This window comes from Macrobrachium nipponense, chromosome 28 (assembly GCF_015104395.2).
Source record: "Macrobrachium nipponense isolate FS-2020 chromosome 28, ASM1510439v2, whole genome shotgun sequence".
In the NCBI taxonomy this organism is placed as follows: Eukaryota; Metazoa; Arthropoda; class Malacostraca; order Decapoda; family Palaemonidae; genus Macrobrachium; species Macrobrachium nipponense.
The window spans coordinates 6,296,536-6,309,235 of NC_087217.1; the positions used below are offsets into that span (position 1 = coordinate 6,296,536).

General features: G+C 42.1%; 1 protein-coding gene across 1 annotated transcript; it reads right to left on the minus strand.

The window, feature by feature from the left end:
- Positions 1-3,287: 3,287 nt before the first annotated feature.
- Positions 3,288-11,203, minus strand: LOC135201890 (glycyl-glycine endopeptidase ALE-1-like). Its single transcript, XM_064231188.1, has 3 exons — positions 11,089-11,203; positions 3,853-4,284; positions 3,288-3,340 (listed from the first exon to the last, which is right to left on the minus strand). Exons 1-3 carry the CDS (start codon positions 11,201-11,203, stop codon positions 3,288-3,290), a joined length of 600 nt encoding a protein of 199 aa, XP_064087258.1.
- Positions 11,204-12,700: the final 1,497 nt, after the last annotated feature.

Below are 12,700 nucleotides of genomic sequence, written 5' to 3' on the forward strand. Positions count from 1 at the left end.
ACTTTGTCTTGTAACAAGAAGACGCCTAACAGTATTAATCTTATCATAGCAAACATTAGAGCAAACTAACAAGTATGGAATAATGAAGTAATTTTCTGTAGAGAGGAAATAAAATTACACAAAACGTAAGTTTCACTAGAGACAATGGTAATTTCACAAAATATAGAGACTAGGAAGTAACACTAAATCAGCAATTAAATCAAAACAATGTATAAACGAGCAAGGCTTTGAAAATATCTCTAAAGCTATAGCAATTTTTACTGGCTAAAATTGCTCCTAGTTGGGAATGCTAAGTGCCTAGGATAGGGCACTGTGCCAATTGTGGCACTTTTATAATAGTAGTTGATAATGAAGTACTAATTTATAATGCCAGAATAGCTGGTGGGTGTGGTTCGGCTTAAGCAGAGCATACAATATACAATAAATGCCTAAGGCGGTGAAGCAGAGGAAAGGAAACTATGGTAGAGAAGATATAGACAGTACTAAAAATAGAAAGTTACAAAAGGATAAGAAGGGAGTAGAAGTAGCAGAATCTGGTACTCTCCTCTGGATGGAGAGGGTCAGAATTCTCTATAAGAGGGTGGCACTGTGCCAGGCACTAGTGCGGAGAGACTATTGACTCCCTTCTTCCTTCGACTTCTCCGAGGTAGGTTTGATGACGCCATGGGAGGCCGTGAAAGACTCAAGCAATCCGAAGATGCTGGATGGGCATTGGCTCCAGCTGCTGCGACAACTGGGGCCTTGGCACTCATCCCCGTGCCTAATGCTGAGTTCTTCGGCCAGAGTCATTACTCCGGGACCGGTTAGCTGCTGATGGATGGGGACTGGATGAGCTAATGGTATTCGAGGTAGTCTTACCTGTTGGGAGGACCAATTCTGGGTCGGTTTGCGAGGCCGCACCGTTGGTGGAGTGTCCACTATGGTAATGGGTTTCCTAGAGGATTCCTATTGGGATTGGTTTTTTCTTGACTGCCAGCAAGAGTAGTGGGGCCAAGCCAGCAGAGGGAGAGCGACCGGGACTTAAGAACTCCAGGAGAGAGACTCGAGTCTTGCCTTGGCACTGGCATTGAGGCCGTTCCTGGCTTAGTGAAAGGACTCAAACATGGCTCAACATCCATGAGGGACAGAGCCTGGCACTGCCTGGCACCTTCAAGTGGCACTGGCTGTGCAGAGGTAGTTCTTGGAGGCCAGTGGCACAGGTCTGGAGCTATGTGAGGGCAGGGGCCCTGATAGGTACAAAGGTAGGAGGAGACTTGAAATCTTGTCCTAGCAGGACATCATAACCTCCTGGTATATAGGTTGCTACTGCCATGGTACATATCTTAGAACTGTGAGGTCGTGTGACTCTCAACTGGACAGTAGGCAAGAATATCCTGACATGGTTGAGGCTCTCTATTGTGATGAATTGGTGACTATCAACCTGAGCTCCGTAAGGAATTTTACCCTTTTGAATGATGTATACCAGCACATCAGTATCATCGAAAGCTTGGACCTGGTGAGGATAGTGACCTCTGGGAGGTGCGACAAATATGGGGACCTGAGCAGGAGTGCACTTTGCATGAGTCACAGAAACTCTTGCTAAAGTCAGGCCTGGCCCTGTTGTTTCTGTTCCAATGGCCGTTATTCTTGTTATTAGGATGATGGGGTAGTCCATTTTGAGGAGTAGCGGCAGCTTGCTGAGGAGGATCCACCTTCGAGAAGCACTGCTCCGTGGTGTGACCTGGTTTATTGCAACGCCCGCACAGGTTTCTGTGGAGGAATATTGGGGTGCTGGGTAGGCTGATAGGTGGCAGAAGGAGTGAGAGGGAGAGCAAGATGTATTTTCCTCTTTAAAGAACTCTGCAGCAGATGGTGGGTGTCATAGGCGTCTGCCCATTTACAGCACTCCAGATAGTTTTAGGGGCCTTGTCCAACAAATGGGTGGCAAGATCAGGGGGAGTGCAGGAAAGGAAGTCCTCCAATTGAAATAGTTCTAAGACCTCCTCAACAGATGTTGCATTGGAGGCCTTTGTCCACCTATGGAGTGCCGGTGTCTTCTTGGCTAACCACTCTGTCCGGGTTTGGTTAGTCTCCTTGGGCATACCCCCCCTTGTGACCAAGAACTTTGCTGTAGTGGGGGGGGGGGGGGGGGGGGGGGCGGCGGCGGCGGCAGCTTGCGTGGTCCAACGAAGAATTGAGCGATGGTGGTGGGGTGATTTATTCACCCTGGTAGGTACTGCCATGCCACTAAGGTCAATTCAGAGAATCCTGACTAATCCTGGTACTCTGTATCACCTCCTCCTATTTTCACTATTTCTCTCCTTCCTCTGTCCGGATGGATTTTGTTGATGAACTTGACATGAAATTGGACACGCTCTTACTGTGCTCCGGAGTTGAAGGAGGGTGGAGTGGGATGGCATGCCTCTCCACCCGTAGAACTGGAGTACCCAAAGTGTTCGAGCGAGGGGAAGCTTTTATGTCAAACCCTGCATTCGGTGCTGGGTCTGATCTTGACAGACTGATGACCCTCAAGGTACTGAATGTGGGGTGTATATCATGGTTGTACCCCTTAGGGTGCCCCAATAAGGGAATTGCTTCCTCTACATGTGGCTCCATGGTGGGTATGGGGAAAACCTAGATGAATCTGCTATTTATCATTCTATGAGGAACTTAAAACCCCAAAATCCTGATGACCATTGCACGGAACCAGACATGGGAAGAACTCTTCAATCCAGTGTGGTTACACTGGCACCATATATTTCCCACCAAGGGAGAAGGAATTTTGTGGGAAGAAAATCCTTAAAAGAATCTGGAGGATGTGTACCTAATGAATTTGATAAATATCTAACTATTACCTTTGAGGATAAAGTTATGAATATTGTTGAAGTACATAGGAATATTGTAAAATGCTGTGGAAGGGAACCTAAGATATTGCTACATGGTAGAAATAAACTTTTGGTAGAGACTAGATCTTTAGAAGAAAGTGAGGAAAGTGAGAAATTGAAATCTCCGAGATTACTGGGAGGAGTTCAGAGTGAATGTAAACCACATGATACCTTCAATCATACCAAAGGAATTATATATGCTCCTCATCTTATGATTCCTCCTAAAGAGGAACTGGAAGATTAACTTAAAGATCAGGGGGTAGTGAAGATGGAAAGACTGAAAAAGAAAGTAAATGGGGCATGGTGTCCTATGCCAGTTATTATTAACTTTCAATTCATCTAAATTACCAATTTTGTTAAAGCAACATGGTACAGATATAAAGTGAAACAATATGTGCCGACACCCAGGATGTGTTTTTACTGTCAGGAATATGGGTATATAATTGGATCCTGTAGATCAAAGTTGCAAGGAAACCCTGCAATTTGTATAAATTGTGGAAAAGTTGAGCATGGTGATTGCCATGCTGAACCAAATTGTACTCATGTGATGTTTTCCATTTTAAGAAAGAAGTACAATATACTATTAAGAAAGAAGTACAATATACTCGAGTCCTTGAGAAAGTTACAACTACAGAAGCCAGATGAATAGTACTGAACAAACATATAAGACCAGGGGTATCTTTTGCAAGTGTTGCTGCAAATAGACAACTATTGAGAAGGAGGAAAGTTAATTCGAATACTGGTTCAAATTCATTTAGAACAGGTGGAAAAATTCAAAAATCCTATGTAACAGAAAGTAGCAGCAAAAACAACTTGGGTAAAGCTCAAATTAAAATGTCTACGACTGCAACATCATCCATGGTTGATGTGCAAAACTCTTTGGAAATAACATCGGCTTTGGTTGGTGCACCGGCCTCTTTGGAGGAAGCATCAGCTTTGGCTGGTGCACCGGCCTCTTCAGAGGCAGCATCAGCTTTGGCTGGTGCACCAGCCTCTTCAGAGGCAGCATCAGCTTTGGCTGGAGCACTGGCCTCTTTGGAGGCAGCATCAGCTTTGGGTGGTGCACCAGCCTCTTTAGAGGCAGCATCAGCTTTGGCTGGTGCACCGGCCTCTTTGGAGGCAGCATCAGCCTTGGCTGATGCATCAACCTCTTCTAAGGCAGCATCAGCTTTGGTTGGTGCATCAGTTTCTTTGGAGGCAACATCAGTTTTGACTGGTGTAAATAATTTGGAATGCATATCTGTCCTTGCTGATGTACATGCCTCTTGTGGGGAGTCACCCTCCTTAGCTGATGCAATAGCTTCTTGGGAGCCTGGAACACCAGCTACAGAGGCAGCTAGCCAAGGACCAGAAGTTGCCTGTATGGCGGTAGCAATGTCAGTCCCAAAAAGAAAGGAGGCTGAGGGTGGCAGGCAGTCTCCTACAAAAAAACAAAGCAGGATTCCCCAAATTCCTGGCAACCCTACTAAGACAAAATATTTTCAAAGAGGCCCTATTATTAAGGCCTCTAAACTCAAGTAAATTCTCAAATTTTCTTCGGTGGAATTGTCAGGGCATGAGAGCTAAATGGAAGGAACTAAAAATGTTAATTTTTTAGTTGTCTCCTATTTGCATAGCTTTGCAGGAGACTGCTCAGCAGTGACTTTACTCCTTGCCCTAAAGAATATGTTGCTTTCCATTCAGATCTAAATCAAAATAATAGAAACCGGGGTGGAGCAATGTTGTATGTTCACCATGATACTCCACACAGGCATTTTCCTGTTAATTCTTCTTTGCAAGCTGTTGCAGTGCAAGTGTTTCTGGCTCAACATTATACAATGTGTTCTGTATATATTCTACCAAAAGTAGCTTTCCCTAGTATAGATCTCTGTAATCTCATCAGACAGCTTCCTCTACCTTTCATCACCCTAGGTGATATGAATGGAAGAAATCCTTTATGGGGGGGATTAATTACTAATGAGAGAGGAAATTGTCTGTCATCCATTGCTATAGGTGAAAATGTTGGTGTTCTAAACACTGGAGAACCCACCCATTTCCATGTACAGACCGGTACTTAACTTTCATCTTGAGTGACGTTTCATCTTGAGTGAAGTTTCATCTTGAGTGACGTTTCATCTTGAGTGAAGTTTCATCTTGAGTGACGTTTCATCTTGAGTGAAGTTTCATCTTGAGTGACGTTTCATCTTGAGTGAAGTTTCATCTTGAGTGACATTTCATCTTGAGTGAAGTTTCATCTTAAGTGAGGTTCCTCACTGCATCCTCACTTTTCATCTTGAGTGAAGTTTCATCTTAAGTGATATTTCATCTTGAGTGACATTTCATCTTGAGTGACATTTCATCTTGAGTTGATCATCTTTCCATCTTGAATGAACATTTCCATCTTGAATTGACGTTTTTATCTTGAGTGACATTTCATCTTGAGTGGACCATTTCATCTTGAAGTGACATTTTCATCTTGAAGTGAAGGTTTCATTCTTGAAGTGAGGTTCCTCACTGCATCCTCACGTTTCATCTTGAGTGAAGTTTCATCTTAAGTGATATTTCATCTTGAGTGACATTTCATCTTGAGTGACATTTCATCTTGAGTGACATTTCATCTTGAATGACGTTTTATCTTGAGTGACATTTCATCTTGAGTGACATTTCATCTTGAGTGACATTTCATCTTGAATGACGTTTCATCTTGAGTGACGTTTCATCTCGAGTGACGTTCCTCACTGCATCCTCACGTTTCATTTTATTGTTGTTGAAATTTCGGCAGGAAAACGACAAACAGCTGGATGTGGCTCATGAGCTTCCGCAACACCACCAACCGTTATCGAATGATACATGTGTTTGTTGGAAAGACGCACGATCTTCACACTGACAAGCAATTTAACTGCCACAAAGAAATTAGGGTTCGTGCTTATTTGCTTCATGAAATAAAAGTTTCAAGTTTCTTGATAGACCAGATACAGTACATCCTGCACATAATTTGTAAACATATTCATATTCATCCCAAGAAAATACAGCTCAATCCTATGTAAGTTTCATAATTACTATATGCAGTAGATGATTGCCTGACTCATAAAACCATTTCAAACAAGCATTGAAAATCTGTAACAATTCCATATCAACATTAATGGAAAAGCAGTGGGCAATCTCATACAGGGTAGACTACTTGATGGGATAAGGGTCGAGAATCCCTATGCTAGGCAGACATCGTGCGGAATCGGGCAGGGCATCAATTATTCCGATAACGCAAACCGAATGTCATCACATCCAATAAATTTACGTAAATGTACGATCTTCAATTCTTTGCAACTTCTCAAAACAAATAATAATGAAACACCCATGCTCACATGCACTCGTATAATTACAATGAAAAATACGCGAAAAAGTGAACATTCAGAAAAATCATGTATGTATGTATGTATGTATATATATATATACTATATATATATATATATATATATATATATATATATATATATAATGTGTGTGTGTGTGTAATCGCAAACATTATAACCACAAACGTTAAGCTACAATTGTCCTTTAACATCAAATTCACTCACCCTTAGAATAACATAACCCCCAGGTGAAATTTATAGGTGATATGCGACTCGTCACAACCAGGAAGATAAGAGTCCTCGAATGTTTCGGAATTGGAATATAAAATCTAAGCCAAAGGCCAAGCACAGGGACCCATGAAATCAATCAACACTGAAAGGGAAATTGTGAGCACAAGGGTTTTAAAGGTGTAATAGGACCTCGCAGCTGCATAACGAAATAATTAAGAGAGGATGGAAAGTAAAGTAGAATAAAGATAATATGAAAGGAGGTACAATAAAAGAAATAAAAGGGGTTTCAGCTGGAGGCTGAAGGGAGGCTGCAAAAATCCTTAAATAATGCCTACAGTCCACAGCGCGAGATGCACTGACGTCAATACCCCACTAGGGGATCTCCCGATTTGGAAGCGCGGCTTGTCAGTGACGGTAACCACTGCGCTGGTAGTACGAGGCCGAGTAAATCTGATATGAAACGACATTAGTAGCTTAATATTAGTGATAATATAATAAAGTCCCGGTGTATATGACAAAAAATTATATATATTCATATATACTATATATGCGTGTATATATATGTACACATATGTGTGTGAGCATTTACGGGATACACACACACACACACACACCACACACACACACACACATATATATATATATATATATATATATATCTATATATGTATATATTATATACAAAACATACGCAACGTGATAAAGTAAACAATTCGAACGACTAGCCAGAGATATCAACATCGTAGAAAGATCCTTTTTGCGCAACTGTACCCCGTCTTGGGAAAATACCAACGCACAGTCGGAGATCATGGCATGTCACTCTTCTGTGGATTCAATGGCGTGTCCACAAGGATACCTGCATAAGGACCAACGCCCAATTCGCTGAAAAAATCGCGAAGGCATGCAAAGCTTTATACTGCAAATGTAAACACAACGAAATGGACTTTTGAGTTATACATGTGCGAACTGTAAGAAAGAAGAATGTGTGTATTCATTTAGTTTCAGTATGCAGTTCCTTTGTTACGTTTATGCAGATAAATATAAAGTAGCACAGAATATTATACATACGCGTATACCTACTTGCATACAATATATATATATATATATATATATATATATATATATATATATATATCATATACATATTGAGAGAGAGAGAGAGAGAGAGAGAGAGAGAAGAGAGAGAGAGAGAGAGAGAGAGAGAGAGCTTATATGTCCCTACATAATATCTGTTTTCAACAAATTCAACATGAAACTTTCCACATTACAGGAGGTTATGACTAAAAAATCGTCACTGTCTCATTCATAATGAACTACTGAATAGTGGACGAACCGCCGGTGCACACTTACCAAAGCAGAAGGAACATCGTCAGCACATCTAATATCCCTATACACAAACGGCACAACTCACTTCTACCCTAAACGCACTGCCGAGTTTCCTAGATATTAAAGCTCTTCCTCTCTAAAGCTTCTTGTATTGAAACTATTCAACCTTTTCAAGGTCTTCCGCTTCTTCTCAACACTTCTAAATTTACACTCACCCTAGTATATAATCAGCAAATAATTTCAACATATTCTAGCTATCTTTTACCTATGCTAACCAGTTTTCACCGCACCTACCTATCTCCACATTTCTCGCTCTATCCATTCTTCTAATGCTATAAAACACTGTGTGAAATATAATAATCGTCTTCATCACTTCAACCTTTTATTTATCACGCGTATTCAACATCCACACTCCACTTTCAACACAAGAACTGGTCAGTAATCCATATAAAAAAATTCCTATCTTCACCAAGAATTTTGCGCATAGCCAGCTACCTGTTTTTCCCCATCCTACCATCATCCACTACACTTATTGGGCTATTGTTGTTGTTGTTGTTGTATTAGGCCAACACTTCTTGTTGGCACGGCCTTTCCCTTGTTCGGCCCGTAGGTGATCTGAAAAGATTCATTAGGTTCATGGTTAGTTTTATGAAATTGGAAATATTTTTAGTTGTAGAGATAGGAGTGAACAGGGGAAGGATGATGGTGTCAGTAAGAGAGGGCCATCATGTCATATTGTAGTAGAAGTTTGAAAGAATGTAAGGCTTTCGAATATTAGAGAAGTTGTGCAGGTGGGGTTGTCCAACCCTTTACTCCCTTGGGTCCCTGCGGGAGGATTTCAGTGGTAGGTAAAGTTTAAAAGACTGATAGTGGATGATGTGGATAGAGCCTTACAGTGAGGGGATGTGATGAGGGTGATTGATGTTACTTTTAGTTTATTTACCTTGGTGGAGGTAGGTTGTAGAGCATCTGGGCATGCTCTTCTAAGTTTTCAATGATTGTCTTTGTGACTGTGGCAGCTACATGCTCAGCATCTTGTGCAAGTAATTCAATTTGTGCTGCACCTCTTAGCTGTGCTGTTTCTCTGCATTCCAGCAGGTAGTGAAGGAGTGGTTGCTGTGTTTCTTCTTGACAGTGTTCACATGGTTTGACACTGTTTTCCACAATTTCCCAGCAGGCTTTATATCCTAGCCTGAGTCTGTGGATGATCACAGCAAGTTTTCTTGGTGTGTGCCTGTCTATGGGAGGAGGCACTAGATCAGTCGATGTCTTATGCCATCTGGCAGATGGTGAGTTCTTTTCTACCCACTCACGATGGTCTTTTAGAAAGTTTGGTATTATTACAGTTTCAACCATTATGGGAAATCTATTATATTGATATTTTTCCCGAGTAAAGCACGTGATAACAAAACACTTCTTCTCAATACATTATTGTCGCTAATGCATACTTACAGAGAAAAAAAATATTAAGTTTTTACCTCGAATTTTTTCTAAGTCGGGAGAGGTGTTTCCTCTACGGTAATGTTTACTTTTAATGAGCCCTCTAACTTACTTTCTTACGCAAACAAAAGCAGTTCCAGTTACTCATTATTGGCTGAGAGGTGTGACATCGTTATGACGTCATGGGTTTCATAACCAATTACGAACGACTTTAGTCGAAAACTAAGTTTCACTAGCATTTCAGCGGAGTAAAAAAGTTACCTGTCTAGTGTCCACTGGTATCCTTGTTTGACTGAATACTCGAATAATGAAGCAAAAAACGGCATTTTGTCTTCCTGTACCTATGGCAGCGGCAGTGACTGGCCCTTCTGGCATTAATATTGACAGACCTTCGATTTCCTACCGATTGTTTGCAGTGCAATGTGGTCGTCGGGTACCTGGCCACTTCCTACTTTAAGTTGCATGTCAGGGAACCTTGCAACGGCTTCACGTTTTCCTCAAAGCAGCAGCACATCTTTATCAACCAACAGTTTAAGGTAAGTTTCATTAATTTACAGTATATTATAATTGTGGTAGTATAACGATGTATACAGCAGTACCATCATTTTGGATTTGGTTTGATGGATGTTAGGTAGTGGCCTTAAGGGGGCCCCCCCGCTAGGCCTAGGTAGGGGTATAGGGCCCTAGGTAAGGTTAGGTGGTTGTATTAGGTTCGGTAGTGCCCCGAAAATCTCTGTGGCCTTAAGGGGGGGTCGCAGGGGGGCGGAGCCCCCCCCCACTAGGCCTAGGTAAGGTTAGGTGGTTGTATTAGGTTCGGTAGTGCCCCGAAAATCACTTTTCTCCTCCTCCCCCCACCCAAAAACCCCGCTTCCCACTGGGATCCCCCATAATTAAAGTAGTAGGTTTATGCTTAGATTTTGTGTGTAAGAGTAACTCCTAGTTTCTTTTTTATTCATTTCCTCATGTTTCTATGCGATGTGCAACACCAATCTGGTCGTTTATTGCCGTTTTTCGTCGTTAATACTTGAAAAACGGGACATTTACCTTTTTCTGGAAAAACTCGTTTTTTTAACTCCAATTACATAGTAAATCTCTAAATCGGATGGTTTGCAGTCAAAATAATTGTTAAATCCGTTGGAACTACATTATTTCTGATGCAACAAATATATTTTTATTCCAGTTTTACCTTAATGGTTGAAACTGTAATTTTACCTAAAGTTTTCTTTGCAGAGTAGTTTCATTGCATTCTTGATTTGTTGCAGTGCAGGTTGTAAATGTATTTGCACTGTCAATGGGTTTTGTACTTTTGGCTAGCTCATCAGCCCTCTCGTTGCCTGGAATTCCTATGTGACTGGGTATCCAGTTTAAGGTGACAGGTCTTCCTCTTTCGCTGTGCTGGTGCAGCAGTGTTTTAATTCCAGCCAGCAGTGTCTTGTTTTCTTTATTTTTCTGTTGTTGCAAGGCTTGCATTGAGGATTTTGAGTCGGTGTGGATGATTACAGGCCCTTCTTCATTCTCCAGTGAGTACAGCAGTGCCTGTCTTATTGCTGTTAACTCTGTCAGCATAGTGGAGGCGTGGTTGAAGGTCCTCCAGCAGGCTGTGAAGTTTCTTGAATATGCTGCAGCTCCCGTAGTTTGATTCTCAGGATCTACAGTGCCATCGGTGTAGTATGTTTGTGCCCAAATGGTCTCAGTGTTTCTGATTGCTTCATAGGCTGCCGCTCTTAGCTCTTCTCTTGTGTAGTCTTCTTTTGCTCTTGGCAGGCTTGTGTATTTATATATTGCAGTGTCCTTCTTCCAGGGTGGTAGTTGTTGTGTGCCCTGTGTTGTGTCTGGACCTAGCTGCAGCAGTGTCTCTGCCATGCCTAGACTCTTGATGTTGTCACTTTGGTCCTTACCATAGGAACTCAGACTTTGAATCTCTGGGTGTTTAGCAAGTTCCTCTGGCTCTTTTCCTTGAAATGGAGTCTCTTTCTGAGAGGAACATTTTGGCCATTGTGCTTGCATTTGCATTTTGCTGTGCAATCTTATCCTCTAGTTTTGGCAAGTTAGTTTCAAGCCTGAGGTTGCACAGCCTTGTCCATGTGGGTGCTCCTAGCATGAGCCTCATTGCATTGTTTTGAATGAACTCCAGTGATTCCTTTTGAGCCTCTGTCAGCCTCATCAGAGTGGGGCAGCATAGTCTACCAGTGTTCTGGTGCAGGCTAGGTAGTACTTCCTTTGTATGTGTTCATTTGCTCCCTCCCTCAGGGATGACATGTATCTCATGGCGGCCAGTCTTGCATTTGCTCTTTCTCTCAAGTACTTGATTTCCTCCTTGAAAGTTAGCTGCTGGTCTGTGACAACTCCCAAGTACATGTAGCTGTCTACCCATTCTATGGGCTCAACTCCTATTGTCAGTGGTTGCAGCGGTCTGTGGGCTTTTATTGTCATGGCCTTTGTTTATTTATATTTATTTTAAGACCTAGCTCATTTGATTTATTGTCGATGTCATTGAGTGCCCTTTGCATTCTGGGCACTCTAACAGCTCCTCTTGCTACTACACACACATCATCGGCATAGATGAAGATTTCTATGTCTTCTGGAAGCTGCAGGGAGGCTATATTCTCCATTAGTATGTTGAATAGAAATGGACTCAGAATTCCTCCCTGAGGGGTGCCATTTTCCAAGTCGTGGAATGTAGACATCACTCCTTGGAATTTTACTCTGGCCTGCCTTCCCAGTACGTAGTTTTTTGTCCAGGCTAGTAAGTGTCCTTGGACTCCCTTCCTTACTACTGATTGATGTATTGCTGCTGGACTGGCTAGTTCAAAAGCCTTTTCAAAATCTATGAAGACTACTGTAGCCTTCTTCTGATTTATGTAGCTGAAAACATCTGTTATGCACTCTGTAGTTCCGTCTCCTTCCTGATATGCATATAGCTGCTTGTGCAGTGGACCAATCTTGTACTTCATTCTATTTAGTACCATTTTTTCTCCAGTTTTCTCAATGCATGACACCAATGCGATTGGTCTTGGGTTCTCTGGATCTTTAGGTTAGGGGATTGGCTGCGTGTCCTGCTGCCGCCAGGTTTGTGGTCTTTTTGTGTTCGATGTGTGTTTTGTTTAGGATTCTCAGAAAGGCTGTTTCTCCTGCAGGACCCATTTTACTGATCATGGTGTATGTTATCCTGTCTACTCCTGGCGCTGTGTCTCTGCCAACTTTAAATACTGCTTTCAGTTCCTCTACTGTGTAGGGTGTCTGTATCATATGGTCTGTGGCAGGCCGCATCGATCTCCTCCCATCTGATCGGTGCTAATTGATCCTGAATTCTTTTTGTTTCAGGGGAGAGGTTACCTGAGCTAGTCCTATTGGCGAAGGATGTTGCAAGTCTTTCCACTTTTTCTAGTGGGTGAGGGTAAGTTGCTACGGGTGTTCTCTTCTTTCCGGCTACTCTGTTCAGCCACTTCCATAGCTCTGAGAGAGATGTGTACTGTGATAGTTTTGTACACCATTCCATCCACTTTTCAA

Coding starts and splice junctions, on each gene's coding strand:
- LOC135201890 (XM_064231188.1), bottom strand. CDS start 11,203: ATGCAAATGCAAGCACAATGGCCAAAATGTTCCTCTCAGAAAGAGACT. Junction 4,285..11,088: donor TCAAAGTCTGAGTTCCTATG/GTAAGGACCAAA, acceptor GTTTTTTTGTAG/GAGACTGCCTGCCACCCTCA. Junction 3,341..3,852: donor TGCTGCCTCTGAAGAGGCTG/GTGCACCAGCCA, acceptor TACAAATTGCAG/GGTTTCCTTGCAACTTTGAT.